The 27,350-nt window shown below is 27.7% G+C and overlaps 1 protein-coding gene and 1 long non-coding RNA gene across 2 annotated transcripts in view; both read right to left on the bottom strand.

Annotated features, from left to right (window-relative positions):
- Positions 1-2,223, bottom strand: part of LOC115033929 — a 25,585-nt gene extending 23,362 nt beyond the window's left edge. The window contains exon 1 of the long non-coding RNA XR_003839276.1: positions 1,709-2,223. This is a non-coding gene — a long non-coding RNA (uncharacterized LOC115033929). The remainder of the gene's footprint in view (positions 1-1,708) is intronic.
- A 907-nt stretch (positions 2,224-3,130) lies between these two features.
- LOC100571241 lies at positions 3,131-27,138 on the bottom strand. Its single transcript, XM_029486435.1, has 15 exons — positions 26,777-27,138; positions 26,082-26,090; positions 19,260-19,286; positions 19,116-19,157; positions 18,230-18,265; positions 18,011-18,034; positions 17,792-17,815; positions 15,938-16,024; positions 14,074-14,121; positions 12,361-12,399; positions 11,580-11,588; positions 7,934-7,942; positions 4,897-4,905; positions 4,026-4,034; positions 3,131-3,177 (listed from the first exon to the last, which is right to left on the bottom strand). Exons 1-15 carry the CDS (start codon positions 26,862-26,864, stop codon positions 3,131-3,133), a joined length of 507 nt encoding a protein of 168 aa, XP_029342295.1. The 5' UTR covers positions 26,865-27,138.
- Positions 27,139-27,350: the final 212 nt, after the last annotated feature.

Consider the following 27,350-nt stretch of genomic DNA (forward strand, 5'->3'; position numbering starts at 1 on the left):
GTTCCATAATTTATCATAGGTTTGTTCTTTATTATCTTAAATAATAATATTTTAAAGGTAATTGATTAAATAATAATACAAAATATATAAATAATTATTAAATCTATGGTAAGAAAAATTATGATTTGATCACGTGCATTTTGATAAAAATGCAGAATGATGCAGCGTCCCGTGCGTGCCTCTTCAAAATGAGAGTAGGGGTACGCTATAATTTCTGAAAAATTAGTTGGGGTACTCCGTCCCCCTGCGTCCCCCCCCAAGTCGAGCACTGGTTAGGGGTTATATGCTCCGCTCTATTGTATTTTTTTGCCGACCTACAGAAAACCACTTATTGGTTATTACTTATTACAGCTGTTTAGAGTCATTAATTTTATTCGTTGGGTCGACCAGCTAGAAAATTTAATACGAGGCTCTTTATATATATTCTTACAATAGCAGTTGAAAAATATATAAATACAGTCACAATTTTTTTTATAAGCATTTAGTTCGAATTTTGGCCAATTCCGAAAAAATTATTTTGAGTTAGAAATTTATAAAGAATTTTAATTTTTAAATCTAACTAAGATTTGATAATTTAATACAAGATTCCTCATAAGTTTTTCTACCTTTATCAAAAAAAAATGTTTACCGGAAAGTCAAATTAAATTTCTATTAGCGTTTGAAGTTTAAATTTTAACATCATTGGATATTCACTCAATATCTCATGTAGAGATTTTCTTATATTGTATTTTTTTTTATATATATAATATATAACAATACATTTTTATTTGTTTGGTCGAAAAGCATGAAAATATATAACACACGGCCACTAATATATTTTTACAATAACAATTGAAAAATATTAAAAATACATATGCACAATTTTTTTTATAAATATTTAAAGTTTTAATTTTGATAAAATGTATTAAACTTAAAATTTAAAATGCGGGTAAGTGGATGTCACTCTGCTGTATAATAGTAGGTTACAAGTGGGTCAATGTATAATGGATAGTGTTAAACTTGAAATCAATGATATGTGATAATTTGTATCCAGAATAAAAAAATAAATAAAAACCATTGTAAAACCATTAGCTTCTAAAATGATTTAGTAGTAAAAAATGTACCTATATATAATAATAACAACAATATAAATATAATATACAGTATCCTAGGCTGCCAAACCATCTCTGCTCAGAACCGTATTGTGCACACATGATATATATCATTGAATTTAAGTTTAGAGTCATTCAATTGTAGCTTATACTGTAAAGCAGAGCGACTTCCACTTATCCGCTTTCTTTTGTTTATTTTTAAAAAAAAATGTTATCCCCCCATTTAAAATTCCTGGGCACGCCACTGTATAGGTAGTACATTTTTAAATATTTTAAATAAAATTTAAGACTTTTTGAGCGACTATCATAGACCATTAAATTAATTTTTAAATTTTCTTAACATTTGGGGGGAGGGTCTGCAGCCCCCTCAGCTCACCCCTGGCTACGCCACTGTATATCATACTTATGCGTTATTTTGAACGATCGTTTTACACCGATATAAATCGTCACACTGAAATTTGTTTCTTAAGAATGTTGAAGATTTATGAAATATACACATATGAACATGTATAAATTCGTAAGCATACGAGCTATAAAATCTAAAGATGGCCAGGGTTAGAATAAAACATATATTTTCCTTAAACATGAATAATACCTACAGGCTAATAAGTGATCACCTTTATTTCCGTATCTACAAACGGGTATTTATAAGCTATGCACGGCTGCAAAAAAAAACCAGGCTTGACCTATGGTGCACAGTTTATATTATGAAAACATATTGTGCACTTGAATGTAAACAAAAATGGTGGGTAAAAATAGCATTTTATAAATTTAATATTTACATTAATATATTTAACGTAATTCATGCTAGTTTAGACATTTTGTGTTGTATGAACTATGAATAGATGTAAATATGATATTGTATTACTGATAATTAAAAACTAACATAAAATCGGTTTATCTAAAGGAAAACTCTTAGTAAAACATTCAAATTAAAGCTAATTTGGCGACATTATGTTTGGAATAACTAAACGTATGACTGTATGAGTCACAATGTTAAAATCTTAAAAAACGTGTCTAAGCCGTCCATGGATATACCTATTTCATATAGTTTTATACGATTTATAATTTGAATAAAAATTGTATTCGTAACGTTAATAATAATACACTTGCCGACATCTGTTGTCAAAATTTCACCTATTTAAAAATAGTGATTATTATTTTAGAATGTAATAATGACATTCACTCAATTAATCGCTATTATAATTATAGAGATTCATGAATAATAATTTAAACAATACAAATGTGTACATAGATACAATATAATAATGTTTGTTTTTTCAATGTTATTTTTTAACTCAATCACATTAAGCAAATTTTAAATTGAAATTTTTACTGTTTAACATTTTATACAATATATATAAAAGTATTAATGGTAATTTTAATTTATAATCAATTGGACATAGCAATTAAAAATGGTCAACTTACATGGTAGGTACAACTTTTCATATAGGTAATACGGTAAACTTTTCAAAATATATTTTGATTCTTTTTCAGCTATTATAGCCGAGGACAATTTTCAAATGTTGTACTTTTTTTTATTATTATCGGTAAAACACTATTTAAAAAACTTAAAAATGTAATTGCTTATTGATTTTAAGGTTTTATGAAAGCATTTTAAAATTAATTTAAGATACATGTGAAATATTATTTTTTATATACATTTAGTTCAAATTTTGACGAAATTCTTCAAAATACCGAATATTTGCAAATTATTTTTCGGTTAGAAATTCGTGCAATTTTGTTTTCATTGCTAACTTTTGAATATATCTCATAAGTTTGTTTTCCTTCACAAAAAAAAGAATTGATCCCAAAATAATGTTTTTTATAGTTAAGAGATATTGTTGATTTTTATTAATTGTTTATTAATATTATTAAATTGGATTATTTATATAAGGACATAAATACACTGACCAACACACTATGTCGGCTCAGAATCATTCATCGTATGCAATGGTTTATCATTGAAATTAAATCTAATACAGTAATTATACAGTTACATAGGAACCCAATAGTCCAACTTTTTAAAAATAACATTCCTAACATTGTAGCTGTGTTAAAAAGTTATTCCACTTACCTTCACAAACTAAAAATAAATAAAAAAATTGTTTATTTAATAAATACCTATTTCCGAAATATGACATTCAATCAATTAATCGCTATTATAAAAGAGATTAATAAATAATAATTAAAAACAATAAAAATGTGTACATATAGAAACAATATGATAATGTTTGTATTTTTAATGTTATTTTTTAACTCATTCATATTAAGCATATTTTGAATTGAAATATTTACGGTTTAAATTTTATAAAATAAATTAAAAATTTAAAGGAAATTCCTTTGTAGAATTTAAACCAAATGTCAATTTATAACAAAATGAAATTTTCTTTGTGTTTTATTCAAATTTATAATCAATTGAACCTAGAAGTTATAAATGGTCAACTTACATGGTAGGTACAACTTTTCATATAATATGGTAAACTTTTCAAAATATATTTTGATTCTTTTTGAGTCATTCATAGCCATGGGAAATGTTCAAATGTAATATATTTTTTTATTATTACCAGTAAAATATTATTTGAAAAACTTAAAAATGTAATTATATGTTACTCTTAAGGTTTTATTAAAGCATTTTAAAATTGATTTAAGATACATTTTATTGATCCGAAAATAATGTTGTTTATTGTTAATAGATATTGTTGATTTTTATTAATTTGTTATTAATATTATTAAATTGGATTATTTATATAAGGACATAAATACACTGACCAACACACTATGTCGGCTCAGAATCATTCATCGTATGCAATGGTTTATCATTGAAATTAAATCTAATACAGTAATTATACAGTTACATAGGTACCCATAGTCCAACTTTTTAAAAATAACTTTCCTATCCTTGTAGCCGTGTTAAAAAGTTATTCCACTTACCTTCACAAACTAAAAATAAATAAAAAAAATTGTTTATTTAATAAATACCTATTTCCGAAATATGACATTCAATCAATTAATCGCTATTATAAAAGAGATTAATGAATAATAATTAAAAACAATACAAATGTGTACATATAGAAACAATATGATAATGTTTGTATTTTTAATGTTATTTTTTAACTCATTCATATTAAGCATATTTTAAATTGAAATATTTACGGTTTACATTTTATATAATAAATTAAAATTTTAATGGAAATTCCTTTGTGCAATTTAAACCGAATGCCAATTTGTAACAAAATGAAATTGTCTTTGTGTTTTATTCAAATTTATAATCAATTGAACCTAGCAGTTATAAATGGTCAACTTACATGGTAGGTACAACTTTTCATATAATATGTTAAACTTTTCAAAATATATTTTGATTCTTTTTGAGCTATTCACAGCCATGGAAAATGTTCAAATTTTATATATTTTTTGTTTATTACCAGTAAAACATTATTTAAAAAACTTATAAATGTTATTGTATGTTGCTCTTAAGGTTTTATGAAAGCATTTTAAAATTGATTTAAGATACATATTGATCCGAACAAAAAAGTGTTGATCCAAAAATAATGTTTTTTATTGTTAATATATATTGTTGATTTTTATTAATATTATTAAATTGGATTATTTATATAAGTATATAGGTAACTTATAAGTACACTGACCTATGTCGGCTCAGAATCATTCATGGTATGCAATGTTTTATCATTGAAATTAAATTTAATACAGTAATTATACAGTTACATAGGAACCCAATAGTCCAACTTTTTAAAAATAACTTTCCTATCACTGTAGCTGTGTTAAAAAAAGTTATTTCACTTACCATCACAATCTAAAAATAAATAAAAAAAAATTGTTAATTTAATAAGTACCTATTTCCGAATGTGTGCACAACTGTTAAACTGTACACTTTTAATTGTCTATTTCGTATGTAAACACTAAAAGTACTACCTACCTACGTATAGGTACTCCAAAGCGAAGTTATGGATTTTATATACCTAGGCATCTATTTTTTTGCATAATAAAATTAAAATGAAATCCATTCAGTGGGTTTAAATTCAAAAAATGGGAATTTACTCGGATATAGGTAACCACTCGAAAATATAACTACCGACAACTTGTAGGAAGAAATTGATTAATAAGCCGTCGGAATAGTAAAAACGAATAAATATTTTCCTAGTACTTATACCGATATTAAATATCAAGGATGGAAATTAACGAGTTATATCAAAAAGTTTATTTAATTTTAACTTTTTAACTTCAATAGTTACTTTTGACTTTTCATTAACTTACTAAATTTCTTTTATTTAACGGAAATCAACAAATTAATTTTTCATTTAGAGAAATAAAATTATAAAAAAATATTTACCGTGACTTGTTCAAAGTTAAAAAAGTAGGTTTATCATTCGAATATCTAACTTATATGGGAATACTGTGTTATGTATAAACACTTTAGTCTAAAATTTAGTTTTGCGTTAAAAACAATTAAGTACGCTAGCGTTGTATAAACAGATTAACTCTTTTTTAAATTAATGAAATGTTAAAGAAAAGTGTGCATTAACTTTTAACTTAACTGGGTTAAAAAAAAACTTGTCCGCAGCCTTGTTAAATATCATGTGCACATTAACTTGTGTTGAAATTAATACTTCACTAAAATACCATGCAGTATACTTATCAAAAGTTTAATCGTGTAGATACTTTATGATTGTATTTTTTATAGCTTAAAAACCCCTGACTTTAACGACCATATCAATACTATTTGGTATTCCACGTTCAAAACAACCATCATACCAATTTTCCGAAAGTCCATCAGTAAATAAATGATGTAGAAATTACCTACTATAATTAATTATTACTGATAATTATTTATTTTTATTTTTTATCAATTTAACATAATATTATTTTAACTAACCAATGATCATTATTTGTTATTATATTATAATTTGATTTGCACATTTTCACAATTGATTTTAATTCTCATTTTAATTGATGAATTATGTCAGCATTTTAATTTCAAATACTTATAAAAAAAAATTGTGCTGATATATTAAAATTTTTTCTAATAAATGTTTATAAGAAACCTTATATTAAATTGTTTTGATACCACCAAAATGTTTTATAGACGTTTAATGAAAAAAACAAATTGTGAGTCATTAATAAAATAATATTATTATAATACACTCGTAATAGTGAGTAAAATAATATATTTAAAAATTTTTCAATATTATTCACTTTCGGTGTGCCATGTCACTACATCAAAACACATTAACTTACCTACTAACTTTCCCATTGTTGCATTCTACATAATATCATATACCTACGCAATATAATTTTCGTAGAAGATGTGTTACGATTATTATAGGTAGGTCATTGGTACTGATTATAGGGAATTACTAATTTATAATATTATATAGGTACTTGAAATATCATATAATGTACTCATGATGTATCTATCAATGATTCTATATATTTTTGAATTATTTTGATTAGTTTTATTGACAAATTATAAGCAACGTTGTATTATATATTCACATTTTTGGAAACAATGAATATTTTTTTATTGACATTCATAGCAAAACAATTTAAGAAATATCAAATGTTTATAATATTTAGTTCAAAAAGAGTGAAAATACTTTGAAAAATTTTGGTAGGTTCTAGCTTCCCCGCAAATCCTATGTATCCTATTTCCCCACCAACCCTATCGCAAACGCGTGCGACCTTACTCCCCCCCTCAGCACCCAACCAAACCTAATCCCCCTCCCCCACCCATCCATGTCTATCACGTACGTGTAGATCGGAAATGATAACACTACTGAGAAGGTAATTGAACTCCAATCTTATAAGTAGTATAGTATATCTCTGACAGTCACTTTTCCAGTGTTTGATCACAGAATAGGTGAAATCAAAATGGAAACCTTCCAAAAACCGCGAATTACAATACGGTATATGTATTTGTGTTTCATAACATGCGTTACATTCATTGGGTGTTTAATTAAATATTATGTAGCCGGTTGTCCTGCATTCAATTTACAGCTATGTATCTATAAGTATCATACAATACAATTAAATGACGCGTTGAGTAAGCATGTAATTTACTGTACATTTAACTTATTATTCGGTGAAATGAGATGCAACCCGAAACAAAGTATCTAAAATGTTGGAATATTTAAAATCTTAGTAATTATGTTTCCTGAGAGGTCAATGAATATTTTAAACAGTAGGTATATATATAAACGGTAATCTAAGATGGATCGGTAAAAAAAGTTTTCCACTGGATTATTGTATCCAGATATTATTATATTCAATTTTAAGGAATGTTACGATGATTAAATTGTATGGTTTAAGTTGAACTTAGCTATTTGTTGATAAAGTCAATTATAAAATAATTATGTTAGAGACTTTTTTTCATTTTTGAATACATAATTTATTTTATTTAATCTTTAAAAGTTAACCAAAAAATATTATAAATATGAATGAAGTATTTGTTATAAATTAGGTCACTTCTTATTTTTTATTTTGTTCACCCTTCGCCCTAAGCTATACGAGGTTAGTACCTATCTTTTCTATAGCATCCCCAATTATCATCACATACCACAACATAACAGTTCAATTCCTATAGTTTATTCCTACATAAAGTGTTTAGTCCCTTCATTTCCGGTACTCTTTACCTATCTTGAAATCTCTAATTCACATTTCCGGTGATTTTTCCACTAACACAACATTTCCTGCAAACATAATGCACCCTATATATTGCGCAATCTTGTCAATGACTAAGAATAACAGATGGACTCAACGCTAAGCCCTGGTGCACACTTATTATAAATTGGGTAAAATAGTATAGACAATAATTAAAAACATACCTTCAATTGCTATAAATATGTAAACGTAAATAATTGATTAATGTTATAAATCATAAGCTATTCGAATAGGTTCTAAACTAAAAACTAGTGAGTGTAGTCCGTACGAGCGGATGAAGTGAAACTTATATAGTAAAGTAATACAATAATAGTACAGTTATAATAATAATAATAATAATAAGTCTGAGGCACTCGGGGACTGGCACGGCAAAGCTATTGCATAGCAATTTTGTAGCAATTATGTATCATGTAATTATGACTATATTTATTTTTGTATGACATTAATTCAAATTTTTTTGTTGATAATGGTAGATAAACACCGTACGGAAATATTTTATTTAAGACTTTTTGCTTAGCAACTGGTTAGACTGTAAATAACGAAAATAATAATAACATCTTACGGTCACGCTTTTTCGTTACGAAAAATGTTTTTTCAGTCACCACGCCAGGCCCGCGATAAAAGCTATACAATAGCTTAATAATATTAATAAAAACTGAGTGATTTCCAATAGCATTATATAGTTTATAAGAATAGGATGTACATAAAAATATTTATCTTATTGGACATGATAATATGTGATACAATCAGTTACTTAATTTGATTTTCGAGTGATGGAGTATTCACATCTATGATTTTATTTATAATTGTATTTTGGCTACTAAAATTTCAAATTGGTTATTTTGCTTTTTACCATAGTATATAACAAAGTCCCGCTGTCTGTATGCTCAGGTTTTTAAAACTACGCAACAGATGTAGATGCGGTTTTTTTAATTGATATTTAAGAGGAATGTTTAGATTCCCAATTGGATCCGGTAGGCCCATCCCAAAGAGGTGCTCAAACAGGAATTTTGAGATTTACGATCGAAATTTTTGTTTATAAATGGTTTCTATTGGTTATAAGAGAAATAATTAGTAAAAATCAGTATTTATTATTTTATTGGTTTCCATAAATAATCGGTACAAGCATGCATCCAATCGAATTTTTGCACATTGCCTACAAAGGTGGCGGAGTTGCACTATTATAGCCGCTCATTGGCGTGTTATTTCCTATATTTGTTATAATGTGCACATTGTCCGCGATCCGACAAAGTCGGATTTCCTACAAGGAAGACTGAGTTGCATTTACTGCAACGAGTTACACTCAAAAGGAGTTGAACGATCACATTTTTTTTTATTAGTTGTAATTTTTTACGAGCAACAAAATGCGCGGATCAACTGGTTTTCTAATAATTTAATTTTGGTATAGCAAAAAGACAGTCCGAATTTCTTTGTTATCAAACGTTACAAACTATATAATTCACCATTGGCTAACGGTAACTGATAATATCGATAGCGGTTTCAAGCCCTGCAGGGCGATTCTCTAAAGTTTTAGAAATACGATTTAGTCACTACAGTGACTAAAACTTATCATTCAGTCAAACATTTAGTCATGCCGAACAATTAGCGATTCTCTATGAATCTATGACTAAAAATTTTATTTTAGCCCGACTGAAAAAGGCGACTAAAAGTCACTAATAATTTGGCCCCTATTGGAGGGCGCCAATTGTGATTTAGTCGACTAAAATTGTAAATCATATGTTTATTTGTTAAATATTTTCTCATTTTGATTGTCATTGCATATTTGATATAGTTAACACTTTTTTTCTTCATTTGTTAAGCTTTACTTTATTAATTTTTTTCCATTTTGCGTTTAAATTGGTTATGGCATTATTAGGTCACATTTTAATTGCTGAGGAATATGTAAATCAAATGGCTCATCAACGATTTACTTTACAGAAAATAATTTTGCGTGACAGTTATAATCCAATTGATTTGAGCGATTTTAATTTCAAAAAATTATATCGCTTATCTAAGAATGTGATTTTTGATATTATAGAAAATTTGCGGCCTGTTTTAACTAAATCTCGAAAAAATAGTTTAAGTGTAGAAATATAAGTAATTACCTACCTATATATAACATATTACTATTTTTTAAACGTAAATAAATTTTGACCAAAAACAATTGGTATAGTAATACAACTAAGAGGTCGAGTCATCCTTTAAAGAAGACATCGATAAACAACATTTTTGAGTGAACTTTATTAGCGGTTTTATTTATTACTACTAGATATTCGTTATATATATATAGTCCATATAATATCATACTACATCAAAATTAAATTTTTTAAATAATTTACAGTCACTATAACTTATTTACGAAATATTATGCAAAAAGGTTGACTTTTTTCAGTTTTATAATGTGAATTTTCAATCTTAAACCAAAATTAAGCGAGTGTTCTGATTTTTTACATAAGCACATTTTTAACATTGGAAAATACATATTTGTGTGATGCCAAATGACAAAATAGTAAAATATAATAAATATTAATTATTTTATAATAAAGGTTCTAACTACAATTCAGTTTTTGCCTTCCAGCTCTTATCAACGAGGTATTGGGCACGACTGTTTAATTCCCATAAGTCAGCCCAGTGTAAGTCGTTGTATACAACGGGTCACTCAAAGTTTTTTTAACAATGTACGCCAGTATTAAAAAATAATTATAAGAAATATATTAATTATTTCTTTTTATAAAAACAAAATTTCAGACGAGTAGAGTAGGTATCTAAGTTAATTAGGTAGTAGAAAGGCAATACGGCAATATCAGCACTCGGCATTTCAAGAATTCAAGATAATTATGCTTACAATTTATTATCTATTATAATAATTACGATTAATTATGTTGGACACATTGTAAAATATACAATAATACCGTATTCTAATTAAGTCATGTAATATTTTAGTCACTTGTACACTTTTAGTCATTGAATATTAAGCCGTCTAAGTCATCAAGTTTTAGAATCGGAAAAATAAAAAGACGCCAAATGTTGGGTGACTTAAAAATGTTTATAGTGTTCATGAGATGCGTACGCACGTCGCGATATACCAAGCATTTGTTTATCAGTGGAAACCGCCATGGTGCACAACCAACGCGTGAAAATGGACAACGTACGACGTTTTTGGAGCTGCGTGCCTGTGCAAGTGATTAAATAATTTACGACACAATTTAATGTAACTGTTCACATTAGATGTCAACGATGAACTTATGTGGAGCTATCGCCGACAGCGAGTATGAAGCCCGGGCGCGTAATGATGCCACGCCTCCCTGCACACAAGTCAGCTTCATTGAATTTAGTTTATACAATGTTCAGAAAACATGTAAATGTAGTGTTTTGTATCTGTTAAAGCTTAAATGTTGCCAAAATAGTTCTCTGTAGGCATAATTTATTTACGTTTGTGATAAATATTATTACCTCTAGCATGTATTTGTTTTTAACGATAAACACTGATGTAAAAGTGAATAGGATACACATTGTAAATAAACTCTGTACCTATATCATAGTAAAGGATACGCTGTTTTGTGTAGTATTACAATCTGTAAACTTATCAAGAGGTCGTATAGATACTTGTTAGTACTTAATTGCATTCAATATTTCAATAATTGTACAATTTAAAACTTGTAATAACCTTTTTTTTATTTTTGTAAAATTATTATTTGAAGGTGGCTATTTATATGTATACGTTACATAATATAGAATTCAGTAGCGGCTAGCGGTGTTTGTATGTATATAAACTATAAAGTAGAATATATACAACATTAGTGGACTTACGTGTTTTGGCTATAAATGTATAAATATTAATATATTATTAGCATGTTTTGGAATAATTTATAAAAATAGTTCATTTTGGTATAAACGTATCATTGGGATACATATTTATATATTTATATTTATATTTATTTATTAACGTGCTGAGCCCTATACAACAGTTTAAGACATAATACAATAGTATGTAATTTAAATAATTAATACAAGTAATACAAATAAAATATTTATATAAGATAATAATTCCAGTAATAGTAAGTGTAATAATGATAGAACACATATATGTATTATGTATATATATTTGACACCTTATTATAATTGTATCAGTTTTTATAAATGGTGCTCTCATTGGCCAGCCGCGTCATGCGACCTAACGGATTATTTCTGTCATAATTAGTAGTGTTAGCTGGAACTACGAAAGGAGTGCGAGAAAGACTCGCCTGTCTGTCAGTGAGATGAGACTGAGTTCCTGCATAACTAATGAATAGTTATGCGGAGGAGCTTTCTTCTTAATACAAAAGCTGCGTAAGATAAAACCATCTCTGAACGCGTTCTAATTGACAGGAGTCAGTTACCGTATAAGGGTCCATAGGGCAGATGCATACTCTAATAGGGAACTGACCAATGAGCAGTATATAATTTATTTCCTCATTCATACATTTATTACAGAAAATTATTTCAATTATATATTTCAACTTATAACTACCTATATTACAATATTAAAATAGAATTATATATATTAAAATAGAACATTTAAAATTTATTTATATTTGTTTATACTACTCACTGAGGTCAGAACAAAATTCTTTTGGTGTTTTTAATCTGCCTGTAAACCAAGTAAAAAAGAAGTACCTAGGTTGTTCACAAGTATTGCATTTTATTTGTTACAGTATAAACAGAAACAAAAGAGTGTATTTTTTTTTAACTGATGTGAATATGTCATTGAACGATATTTTATCTATGGTCTTGTTAGGTAAATGTTTAATAGCTAGAGAGGCTGCCTCATTCTTTAAAATCGATATTTTTCTGAGTGTCAATTAGTTCGGATTGGGTTATTTGGGTGATATCGTTTTTGGGCCACGGTTTTAAGTGCTGTATGACAGCTAAGGGTATCACTTATACTCAAAATATTATTTGTTTCGAGTAAAATTTCTGATTAAATTGCTTCTAGTATTACATACCTAGTTTTCAGTGGTCAATATATTTGTTAATGCAGGAAATTTGTATTGGATGGTCGTTTGATTGCGGACAACTGAAAAACCTACTCCATTTTCAGACTTCAAGGCATTTGTGCATATTTAAGTATAGTTAGTAAATAAGAATTGGATCATTTTGTAAAAATTTAATATTACTATATTGTGGTTAATTTTGTTTTTTTCAGACTGTGAGATATTTTGTCGAGTCTATTAAGTTCCATATCCATACCATTGTTATTTGGATGATATGATATTTTCTTTTACAGAGGCACGTATATTAATTTGTATTGTATTATTTGGAGTAGGTGTCCTGTACTGTCCTTACTGTACTGTACTAAGATTTCGTGAAATTACGTTTGATGTTTGAGTTATTGTTTTTGAATCAAAAAGGGCTAAGTAATTTCTTAAATTTATAAGGAAAGAAATTGTCTTTAATTATTTGTATTTGATTAAGTACGATAATTTAATATAAATAATTTAACTTAGCTTGGCAGCTACTAATAATTACCACTATACCTACAATGCCGACATGAATATTTACATTCCCATTTTATGTTTTATAATATTACCATAACAAAATAAATTTAAGTGTATATTATGATTAGACTCCAAGCTAAGTATGACCATTATATACCATTTTTTTTTTTTTTACTAAGCTTCACATAACTACCTTTGTAATGGATAATAAAGTATTAATATGAAAATAGTATTCCTACGCTTGTGCTTGCGTATTCGTCTGCTTTACCATTAAAGCAATTCACATAGAATTGGTCAGCGATCTCACAACCTAGGCAATTAAAAACGCCTTAAACTGATTTTTCATATGACGCTGTGAATGTGCAGTGATACATTGATATATTAAGATAATGCTACTAATTGTGTTGGTGCAAATATTAAGTTAAAATAATTTCACCAGTTATTCCAGTCGGAACAACATTCACACACAGTAATAATTCATTGTTGATAGCCCTCATAAGCTCACTGTCGCGTCGGCTGCATTGAAAAATATTGTAATATTTATTTATTTATTAGTCGTTGCGTATTTTGTGAGTCTCGTACCATACGATCTTTTTATACGTAAAAATATATTATTGGGTTATGGGTTAGGTTACAGGTTATTATACAGTCCACGCCAATGAGTATTATTATTTAGTACGAATATTTTACGACAGTACAATAACTATAGGTATGTATGTAATATAATGCATAAAATTAGGTACTGGGAAAAATACTATGAGTTGTATACTTTTATAGTAACTATGTAAATTAGTATAAAACTATTTGAATTAAATAGTTATACTTACTGTCTGCTGTTATATTTGCATTATACTTGAAGAATTCCTTTACGATATCTGTAAATTATAATATTTGATTATTGTTAATTATATTTATATACCATTTATAAAATCCGAACATATTGTATTATTTAAACATTATGCTCACAAAATATTATATGGATACCAAATAAAATATTTATTAAACAGGTAAGTCATGCCATACATTTTTTTCGAAAATGTTACTATAATATAGTATTATAGTATGTAGGTATATCCTTCTTTATTTTAGACTCTTAGTATGTTGTTTCTAACTATATTGTTTAAATCGATTTGGAACTCATCTGAATCCTAAAGATATCTCTATGTATTTTTGCTATTCTTATAACTAAGAAGGGGCTTGTGACAAATTAAATTCCCTCAGATTTACTCCATCTTAAACTCTAGTTATAGCATAATTTTGATCAAACTACAGCTCTTGAATGACGTACGTGAATTAAACATACCATAAAATATTTATACCAATTAATGTAGTCGATGAGTATTATGGATCGATTATTTTTGAATGTGAGTATAGACCTACAGATGGAGCAGATATTGTTAAGTAGCAGAAAGTTTTCTGTTTATAATTCACCAATTCAAGTTCTTTAATAACCTAATTTATCCAATAGATGAGCCGGCACCGCTGCCGTATCCCTGGTACGCGATCTATAGTGACCGATTCGGTGGGTGACGTCTCCGTAGAAGTGGAACACGGCACCTGGTGGATATTACGGAGCGACGTCTGGTCGCCTATGGTCACCAATATTGGCTCGGAATCGATTCACACGGAAGATAAGTGTGAATATGCCGGCATGCGTTGCTCACGGTCCGTGCGAAGATTTCGGGCCGTCCGGTCGTAACTGACGTAAACGTCGCCGAGAATCGCTGGTTACATTGGATAGTCGACTCGTATAAAGGGTGTGTGTGGCGATGCCCGGAAGGGTTACTGACGGGTTTGTACGAAGTGCCTTGCTGTGCTGATAGTCATTTCTGCCGGCGTCAATATTGCTGAACGTAGCTAGGGAGTGGTGCGCGATATAGTATACTACTCGTCCGCGTCTGGTTATTCTGGAGGTCCTTCTCTTCTCTTGTCTTCGTTTGTTTGTCTTGTTGAAAACTTGATGAAATCATGTTGAGAAGAAAGTGGCTCCCTGTTGGTATATAAGTCGAGTGTCGTGCCGAGTAATAACCTGTGTAGGCGTGTAGCCCAGAGAGCTTAAGTTTGGTTCTAAATCCCTGACTACGTTTGTTTCTTACAATGTCGAATTCTGCTTCGGTGATGGTAACGAATTGTGTAGGTAGGACTTGAAAGGACAGTGAATGGTGTAACCGTTACAAACCAATGAAGAAGATGTATCCAAAATTTGTTTATAGGTACTTTCATAGTCTTTAATTAAGCTACACCGTTCGGATAAAACTGAATTCATTTGAGTATGTTACAAATAGTTTGGTAAAAAAAAGCTTTTTTAAATCTACTTGCAGTTTTATGCAATCGTCAATTGTATATACACAAGCATGCTGTTTAATATAATATACGAAGTAGAGTCGATGGCAATTTGCACAATTTACAATTAATAATATTCATTAATAATGAAATTAATATATATATATATGATTTAATGGATGGAGTTTTATTATTAATATTACCAAATGTCATTAACATTTTTTTTTTTTCATATTATGAACAATTAATGACTAGGAATTTTTAAAAATGTATCAATGCATTGTTAGGTCTATTATCCAATACTAGTTAAGTGAGCAGCTTAAAACGATATTTTTACTTCTCTTCACAACATAATAATTGTACTGTGTAGGTAATTTAGGTACTATAATAATAATTATAAAAACTCACCGTGCAATATTTTCTCTTTGTACTGATCCCCCATAAATGTTTTAAATTCGTTAAAACTCGCATCGACATTTGTATTGTCATAATCATCTGTACACGTGAATCACCGCAACAATGTATGAAATAAAAATTGATAAAACAAAATATTATTATGTACTATAGAAGTAATACGGTAATGGGTCACACTTGCTATGGGTTCTAAGTGTCATACATAATAAATATAAAACTAAAGAGAAATGTACATCGATATTCGTTGTAGACTAGATCAATGCTCTATTCAGAACGGGTACACGATAATTATGTGCATTCGCACGCGAAACTTAGGTACCATTGATAATTTGATACCAGTTCCTATGGCAGCGTGTAGCATCGAGATGCGTAAAAACTGATTTTTGTCTGGTCGCGGTGTTATTTAATCAGAGGGGGTATACATCAAAAATTATAATACATCGTACACTCGTGATACTATATTATACTTAATATATATTAATCCATATAGGGATGTCATGTAACTACATTAGTACTTAGAAGCGTCAAGCGTGAACGAAGATTTATTAGTATTAACTATATAACTATAACGATGCTATAAAATATTATTTGTGTTATTAACAAATTATCTCTAGGCTCTAGGTGATCTTCAATTGGAAGACTGGGAGTATAAAGAGAGCCATATACTCGGTCATAGGCAAACGTGAATTTTGGAATATAAGCTATCATCTTCATGTCAGCCATCATAATTTATTTGGTAAATAACTTATATTGAATATTTTTCAATAAACGTGCTTATTATTTTGTACAAATAATTTTAGCCTACATCGGAAAATCTTTTCCATTCAACAACAATTTCAATATTGTATTTTTATATAATTCATAATTTAATCAATAATATTATAATCACTACCTACCTATAAACATTATAAACTAAAATGAATCTTCATTACGAATAATATTATGATATAAATGCATATTATATCGGTATTCGTATTGTGTATGATAATATGTAATATGCATATTATATATTGTTTTTAAATTATATACTTATAATAAGACCATGAGAACATTTGATAAAGAGATTCATATTATATAATTCATACATAGGTACTGTATTCGCGATGTTATTTTATCAGATACAGTATACATAAAAAATAAGCAATACATTTAGTTAGTATATAAATATATAATAATAAGTAATATATCACTATAACTAAAACACTAGCTAAGTATGAAAAGTATATTGTCTTTTAACAATGCAAGTTCTATGCTTACATGACATACGTGATGTACACGGTACACATAAGCAATACAGAGTGCATTTGGTCGTTTTTTTATATAAGTCACATTATTACCCTGTTACAGAAATACGCGGGGGCGTGATTAAAATTAACAATAACAATACGATGCACATTGCACTTGCGCATAATATGCAATATATTGTAAGATTATAGAATATATTAATTACATTTTCAACAATGATAAAATTTAAAGCCAAGAGGCGTTGAGAGCATTGAGGATAATTTTTCATGATAATCAACCACACACGTAAATTACAGCAGCTAACCGAAAGTAGAAGGTATGACGTGCCTAGTAGTGGACTACGAAGGTAATTTGGGTACTATGATAATAACTGTAAAAACTCACCGTTCGATTGTGTATTTTCGTTCTCTTCATTCAAAATTATTTGAAATAAGATTAATATAATTATACAATTTAAAGTCAAGAATCGTTTGCATATATAATTTTTCATAATAATTAACCAAACACGTAAATTACAGCAGCTAACCGAAAGTAGAAGGTATGTGTCTAGTAGTGGACTACGAAGGTAATTTGGGTACTTTGATAATAACTGTAAAAACTCACCGTTCGATTGTGTATTTTCGTTCTCTTCATTCAAAATTTTTTGAAATAAGATTAATATAATTATACAATTTAAAGTCAAGAATCGTTTGCATATATAATTTTTCATAATAATTAACCAAACACGTAAATTACAGCAGCTAACCGAAAGTAGAAGGTATGTGTCTAGTAGTGGACTACGAAGGTAATTTGGGTACTTTGATAATAACTGTAAAAACTCACCGTTCGATTGTGTATTTTCGTTCTCTTCATTCAAAATTTTTTGAAATAAGATTAATATAATTATACAATTTAAATTCAAGAATCGTTGGCATATATAATTTTTCATAATAATTAACCAAACACGTAAATTACAGCAGCTAACCGAAAGTAGAAGGTATGTGTCTAGTAGTGGACTACGAAGGTAATTTGGGTACGATGATAATAATTGCAAAAACTCACCGTTCAATTGTGTATTTTCGATCTCTTCATTCGAAACTATGTGAAATAAGGTTAATATAATAATACCAAATAAAGCCAAGAATCGTTGGCATATATAATTTTTCATAATAATCAACCAAACACGTGCAATACAGCAATAATATATGAAATACAATTTGGTTACAATATATTATTATGTATTATAGAAGTTATACAGTAAATCCGTAGAGGAAACACCTAATACGGCCTAAGGTTGTATACTTATAATTAATATACAACAAGAGAAGACAGGGTGTAGTGTGGAGATGCGTTAAAACTAATTTTCGACTTATCACGATGTTATTTAATCAGGGGAGTATGCACAACAAATAAGCAATACAGTCAAAAGCGATTTGTTCTAGATGAATATATTTCTGAATGTATATAATATAATAAAGAAAGAGCATACTTGATCGCTATGTAGGTCTCATTACTTCGATAGCCAGACTTATTTGGAAGAACTTAAGATAACAGAAGATTATTTGAATTAAAGACCAAAGAAAAAGAAACGAATTATATTATGTGCTCCGTATTAAAGAGAACGCAGCACGATGTGCATCATGATTAACAGTAAAATAAAATGTGTTGGAAACGTATGCACTATCCATGACATGGAGATCTGATGAAATACCTAAGGAAATAGAATTTTCAATCACCAATAGTGGTCATGTGGTATTGAAACAAAACCAAATAAAAATTACTTTTGAAATATATTAACTTGGTATAAATTATGATGTAAAATATTTAATCCGTCAAATATTTAATTTTCTTAAAAACGCATTCATATGTATACTGTAAGGTTATATAATATATTTAGATCATTTAGGTACATTTAATAAATATGTTATTATAACTTTAAACTACTTACGAAATTGTTTTACAAAACAGCAGTCTACTAATCCCGAATAAACTATACATATAAATTATCAAACATTTACTATTACTTTATGTTACAGTTACATACTAATTGGTTAATTAAATACAAGCATCTTTATTCTAAACTGATGCATACCCGAAAATCCAGCATTGGATAATATATCTGTTAGAGATTTATAACATACAAAATATTATATTAAGAAAATTAATATGACATTTTGATAAAATAATTCGTGAAAATTTAATATTTGATGAAGCATAATAATAAATTAATGTTTTCTATACACAATTATAATATGATAATATCATTGTAATCAAATTTAGCCTAATAAGGTATTTTTTAATTCAATTAAATTATAAGTTAAGTAATAGAAATTTTTAATACAGCAATCAAGTTTAAATTGTGTTAAAAATTGCTACTGTAACATATTAACTATTTTTAAATTTTAATTAAATAGGTATTAAAATAAGTCATAATCACTATTTATTTATTTTTTTTTTATTATTAATTAACCAGTGGCAACTTTGGGTGGTTTTTTAACTGTAGATGAGGGTACTGTAAGTTTTTGTAAATACGTATGTTTTAGTTTGGCAGAATTTTCAAGTGAGCATCGGTAGGTATCTATCATGACCGGGTGGGGGGTTGCAGCCTCTCTCTCAAGACACTTTGACTGCCCGAAGAGAACTGCCGCCCGGCCTTAGTAAGCCTTAGGCCACTCAGCCACTCCGTATGGTATTATACCTATTAAAGTTCCAACCTATGGATATACATATTATTATGTAGGTATCTAAGTATAATTATTTAATACCTGTACCAGGGCTGTATCATTTAAGACTTATATTCATATTTCACGCTGGGTTCATTTATAAATAAATATTGTGTGTAAATGTGCTTACTGTATTGTTTAACACATTGTATAATTAAAAAAATAATTTACTCAAACATTTTAAACTTATAAAAAACGACTACATTTCTACTTATAAGTGGTGAATATTATATAATATATTCAACATTTGTATTTTAGAACTAGGTTATTCTAAATATCTATTACATTTTAATAACAGCGCAAACTGTATGAATTATGATATAATTAATGTATAATACAATATTTTTTTTTATATATTATATATTAATATACATATTATAATATAGGTACTCCAGAATTAGGTAGATATTTTTGTTATACAATTATAATATGAAATAAAATGTACAAATAGAAATGAAAACAATTTATGATTATCGTACAATAATAATTATATGTACCTATTAAATATTAAGAAATAATAAGAAATAACTTATGAGTACTTAATTAAGTAGGTTTTATGAATTTAGGCTCCGTGGGCTTGTATCTATTGATGTCTTTATATGGGTGACTAAATAAATAGGTATAATGTTACATTGTTACCCTTATTATAGTCCTATATTATTATTAATTATTACCTAATTACACACAAAAAAATCGTTATAGTAAGTTGTTTCTACTCCAAATATAGTATGAATGACCAATACATTTGAGCGTCGATTTTGACTTGGGACTCAATAAGTGTTGATTTTACTACTATTCAACATATTTAAAATGACTAAAAATATATTGTTAGGACAAATAAAACCATAATAATCATATATGAAGATATCATAACGTAGTGAGATTAACTTTCATAATGTTGCAAATTAAGTTTTTAAATTCGTTTCAAATTGAAACTCCGTTGTAGTAGAAACAACCCCAAGATACGAAACAATAGTTTTTAGTAATTATTATAAACTATATAAAAATTAATTTATGTCTATCTGTCTGTGTTTCCATATTATAATGGCAACCATTTATATAATATTTTGAGATTTCCGATGGAATTTTTTGTATATAACTAGTTGCCATGGTAGTATGTGAAACATATTATTCATATAGACATGGCTTTATAATATATATATGTATATATTATATAGATAGATTAGACATCTGGTCAGAAGATAGGCTAATTTAAAAGGGGAGAGGATCAACCCTGGGAGGTGCTCAAACAGGGATTTTGAGATTTCCAATTGAATTTTTTTGGTTATAAATGGTTGCCATGGGTTTTGAAGCTATTATAATAATAATTATTGCTTGCCATTGGCTTATAATTGTAGTTATGGTAACCGTTATATTATAAAATTAAATAAATTCTTCATATAGAGTTAAAGATGCCAACGGTTACTTGATTACAGAGTAATCAAAAATAGTTGAAGAATTCGGGTATCATTTCGAAGATTTACTGAGTTCCACTAACGAGGATGTTCACACAGAGGAATATCAAGAACATACCACTTACTACTCTGTACAACGAGAATTTCCAGAACCAGAATATGAGGAAATAACACAAATAATTAAATCACAAAAAACAATAAGGCACCGAGGGAGGACAATATCAATGAGGAATTAATTAAAACAGCTAACACAAAATGAATATCAATGATTTGGCTATTGATCAAAGAAATGTGGGTAAGTGGAAAAGTCCTGAACGACTGGAAACTCGCGATCATTTGCCCGATCTATAAAAAAGGAGACACGATGGAAACATCAAATTATAGAGGAATCTCACTTTTAGACACCTGCTATAAAGTTCTGTCGATAGCAATCCTGCGAAGGCTGGAAGTCTATGCTAACGACATAATTGGGGACTACCAAAGCGGCTTTATGAGAGGGGAATCTACAACATACCCCATTTTTAGTGTCAGACAATTGTTAGAAAAGTATCATGAGTATGGTAGAAAAGTGTATCTTTGCTTCGTGGACTTTAAACAGGCATACGACAGTATTATAAGGAGAAAACTATGGGCAGCACTGGAAGAATTTGGCATACCAACCAAACTAACCCAGCTGATAATAGAGTATAATACCGGAACAAAATGTAGAGTAAAATTTGTAAATAAACTGTCAGAAAGTTTTGAAGTTAGGGCTGGCCTAAGACAGGGCTTACTTTGATGCGCTCTCTCCAGTACTTTCAAATTTGGCTTTAGAAAAAATAATTAGATCTCTCCTCGATATGCAAAATATGGAAATTCTGGGACAGAACACTATCTTATCATACGCAGATGATATTGTAATAATTGGTAGTTCTCTAATCGATGTGGAAATAAGGACTGCAGACCTAATTAAAGCATCGGAACCAATTGAATTAAAAGTCAATCATGAAAAGACTAAATACCTAGTAGTATCAAGATAAGAGAGAGCTCTGGATGATATGCTAGTGGATGGATATGTCTTCCAACAAGTGACAGACTTCAAGTATCTAGGAACTAATATAAACAACCATAACAATATTTTATTTATTTTATTTATAATGATTAACGCCAATCGGCTTTTATACAAAGTACTTTCATACAAACATAATAACTAATTTAAATAACAATATTAAAATAGGTGGGTAAGTGGATATCGCTCTGCTGTACAGTAGGTTACAAGTAGGTCACTGTATAATGGATAGTATTAAATTTGAATTCAATGATATAATATCACTGTATAAGAAAAACGATTCTGAGCGCAGACGGTTTGTCAGTCTAGATATTAGACATACATATTATAGGTATACTTATCTATAGTATTATTAACAACAAACCGTGGTACTATCATAGATATATAATAGTATACTTTAGAAGTTTCAAGTACCCACGAATAATATTATACAATCACAACAAAATAACTAAAATAGTTATTCCAAGCTTTTTAATATGTAATATCGTCCAAATTTTAACTTAAAATTACTATAAAAATAAACTGTGCTTATGTATTTCTTAGAATTTTTGGTAACAGAATTAAATATTTACGTGGAATCTTGTTTTAAATTTTCAATCCTTAGATATAAAAGTTGAATATTTTATAAATTTTTAACTACAAAATAATTATTCAATTTTAAATTTGATAAATTTTGTCAAGATTTTAACTTCAAATGCTTATAAAAAAAAATTGTGCCTATGTATTTTTAATATTTTTCAATTAATATTGTAACAATATATCAGGAGCTTTGTATTACATTTTTACACTTTTTGGCCCAATAGATAAAACTTTATTGATATTTATAACTAAAAAAATTGATAACTTACAATGTCCGTAAACAGCTCAAAAAGATTCAAATTATTTTCAAAATTTTATCGTATATAGAAAATGCTAATATAAACATTCAGTGAAATTTTCAAGTTTCTACAGTCATTGGTTTTTTAATTACAACAAAATAATAAAATCGTTACGTAAGAAATCGAGTAAATACCAAATGTTGTAAAAATATGAATTTCAAACGCTCATAAAAATTTAATTTGAGTTTCTTATAGATATTTTTTTTTTGATAAAGGTAGATTATCCTATAAGGAATCTTGTATTACATTTTAAAATCTTAGATTTAAAAAGAAAAATTTTTACGAATTCTTAACTCAAAATAATTTGCTAATTTTCGTGATTTTTCCATATTTTTTCAATTTTTGAACTTTAAATGCTTATAAAAAAAAACTGTGATTAAGGATTTTTAACATTTTTCATCTGCCTTTGAAACAATATACGTGGAGCCTTCTATTAAATTTTCAAGCTTTTTTAATCAACAAATAAAATTTTATTGATATTTTTAGAAAAAAAACTAAAAAAAATGAAAACTGACAATGTCCGTAAAGAGCTCAAAATAAGTCAAAATATTTTTAAAATGTTATGGTGTATAGAAAATGCTAATATAAACATTCAGTCAAAATGTCATGTATCTACGGTATTTTTTTTTAAAGTTACACCAAAAACCAAATTCAATTTTGTGAAATACGATTTTGCGTAAAAATTCCCGTTTTTCCTTAATTTTTCTTTGGTTTTTCTTGGCGCTTTTGAAAATTACTGGGAATCTTAAATTTCGAACAAGATACTGAAGTTGAAAATCGTAGCATTATTTCGACTACTTATCGCGTACACAGACACAAAAAAAAATTTAAAAAAAAATAATAAAAAAAAAAAACACACATCATTGTAAAATCAATACATTCATCGTTCCACTCAGAATCTAAAATAGTAAGACATAATAACAGTATTAAAAATAGTAAGACAACAAAAACAAATAATATGGTGAAACAAAAATAAAGGGCCCAGGCACGAAATTGTCACAAATTATATAAATTGTAAGGCACTTGTTTCAGGACCATGGGTGTACTCACAGGGGTGGGCATGAGGTCAACCCCAACACCATTTGCATTTAAAAATTCCTGATAACATCGCTGTTTAGGACAAAACAAAGAAGGATAAAATTAACACTCCTAATGATACATATTAACACTATTTTGAAGTAGAAACAACAACAAAATTAGTTCATCATACTCTATTTTTTTCAATTCAACTACTATTCTAAATAACCTACTATATTATATTGAATAATATCCACAACTTCCTAAATTCAACGAAAATTGGGTATTATTGTGAATAATTATAATTTCTTAATACCTTGCGTAGAGTCAACGTATTATTGTGGTTGATATAAATGACTATGCACTTGATTTAATTATATATATTGAACATTGTAGTTTAAAGTTAAATCAACTACTTTATTAGTATGTGTGTAATTCGACATATTAGTTTTTATTTATAAAAAGGTCGGCAAGTGGGCGTCACTCTGTTGTACAGTAGGTTACTAGTGAGACACTGTAATGGATGGTGTTAAATTTGAAGTCGATGATAAATATCATTGTATAAGAAAAACGATTTTGGGCGAAGACAAATCAGTCAGCCTATCATATATTGATATTACTATGTATATTTGATGATATTGTAGCGAAAAAAATAATTTATGTAATATACCCCAGCTATTTACGTAGAACATTGTCTTATGTTTTCAATCCTTAGCTATAAAAGTTGAACATTTTATAATTTTCAACTGCTATTTAAGCAATGTATTAAAAGACGAGCCTTGTATTCAATTTTTAAGCTTTTTGGCCCAACAAATAAAATTGTATTTATATTTACAGTAAAAAAAACTAAAAAAAATTGAAATTAAAAATTGTCCGTAAACAGTTCAAAATAGGTCGAAATATTTTGAACATTTTTTCAAGTATAGGAATTGATAAAATAAACATATGATATTATAAATCTCAAGTGTATTTGGTTCTTCGTTTTTGGAATTACGACAAAACAAGAAAAACGTTACATGATAAATCAAGTGAATATCTAATATTGTGAAAATTTAAACTTCAAACGATCATTAAAATTTAATTTGATTTCCTTATAGACATTTTTTTTTTTTTTTTTGATGAAGGTAAATAACCTTATAAGGAATCTTGTATAACAATAAATTTAAAATCTTAGATGATTTTCTAACTATAAATAATTTGTCATTTTCGTGATTTTTATGTATTTTGTCAATAATTCGAACTTTAAATGCTTATAAAAAAAAATTGGGACTATGAATTTTTAATATATTTTTTATATCAGTGTAACAATAATATATTAGGAGCCTTGTGTTAAATTGTCAAGCTTTTTTATCCAACAAATAAAGTTTTATTGGCATTCATAGAAAAAAAAACTAATACAATTTGTAAGTGATATAAATTTCAGTTCAAAACAAATTATCGTGCACCTATAGAAAATGCGAATATAACAACCTGTGAAAAATGCATGTATATACCCCACCTCCTACCCACTACCAACCAAAATACCAACTAGATTCTTTTTCCTATCAGAGAAGATAATGTTAAAGAAAATCTAAGCACTTTTACTGTCCTAGAAGGTGACGACAGACAAAAAATTAAATCCGCTAAATTAAATATAAATATTTAATATAATATAATATTATATATTATTATTATTATATATTTTAATATAATATAATTTAATTTAATATATAATTATAAATTAAATCCACTTAAAATCTAAAACACATCATTATGAAATGAATACATTCATTGCTCAATTCACATGAATAAATTGTTTAAAAATTAATTACATTTGAGTACAAAGTCACTTACTACTGCATTCTATACATAAAAATAGATATAACCGAATTAAATAAATACAATGACATTGAAATGTGATGTTTGTTTATCAGAGGTATACATTAGCAAATCACCATTGACCTTAAATCTTACAAACCCACTGTACCATGGACATTTTAACCTCAAAACAAAAAGTTGAATAACTCAAAAATTACTCATACCCAATTTTCATTAAAAAATGTTTGTAAAATTATCCATTGTATAATTCACAGTTGAAAATGGTTGTTCTCATTTGAAAAAAAGAAGTTTTCATCACCACAGGACACTCCTTAAGTATATTAGGTACGGAAATCTCAGAATTTTAGAATATGGTATATAGCGTATATTAATAATATCCAAACATCAGATTTTGAATAACTGCAATATTGAAGAAAAAAAGCTTAGTATGCTTGATGAATCACACTGTATATTATGGATAAGGACAATTAGGTTTTCATATTTGGTAGGTACCTACTTGAAAAGTACATTTATTTTGACTAAAAATGGTACCTACATCCATATTAAGATGGATAAACTATTATCTTGTTGATAATCACTTTTATAATATATTGTTAGTGTTATGATTCTAACTAATAATAGAAATTTATATTTGTATACATATAGATACCATTTTATACATATAGTTACATATAAATTATATGATATAATTTTTATTAGCAATTGCTTACCATCAAGGGTCATGTCTCCACCAACACCACAACTGCAACATATGATATATGTCACAGTTAATACTATTAAAACTTTATAAGAAATCATAGTTATCGTTCGTATAACAACAAACAACGATCAGCAATGTTACTTTGCAGAGAATATAATGCGATAGATTTCTGAGTAGGTATGTAAAATACAACAATTTGTTGTTTAAAATTTAACAACTAAGTAAACTTTTGATGGCCTTGTAAATAATGTAGAAAACATGGTAACATAAAAACATTGTGTGTGCAGAACTGCATATTGTGTTTTTTATGAAATACCGTGTCAGAATTAAACCGTGGGCCTCAATAATTAAATTATTGTAAAATATGAGAAATTAAATAAAAAGTAAATAGGTAAATGAAATTAATTTAAATCTAAACAAATTAATGAACGTAGGTATAACGTACAGCCATATTACATTATTCTACTATTATTTTTTTTTAAAACTTTATTAGATTATTAATTTATATAACATTATTATAGTTAATCCTATACTAGCACCGAAACACTTTATAAATGAATATAACCTTTTAAACATGAAATAAT

This window comes from Acyrthosiphon pisum, chromosome A1, assembly GCF_005508785.2.
Source record: "Acyrthosiphon pisum isolate AL4f chromosome A1, pea_aphid_22Mar2018_4r6ur, whole genome shotgun sequence".
In the NCBI taxonomy this organism is placed as follows: Eukaryota; Metazoa; Arthropoda; class Insecta; order Hemiptera; family Aphididae; genus Acyrthosiphon; species Acyrthosiphon pisum.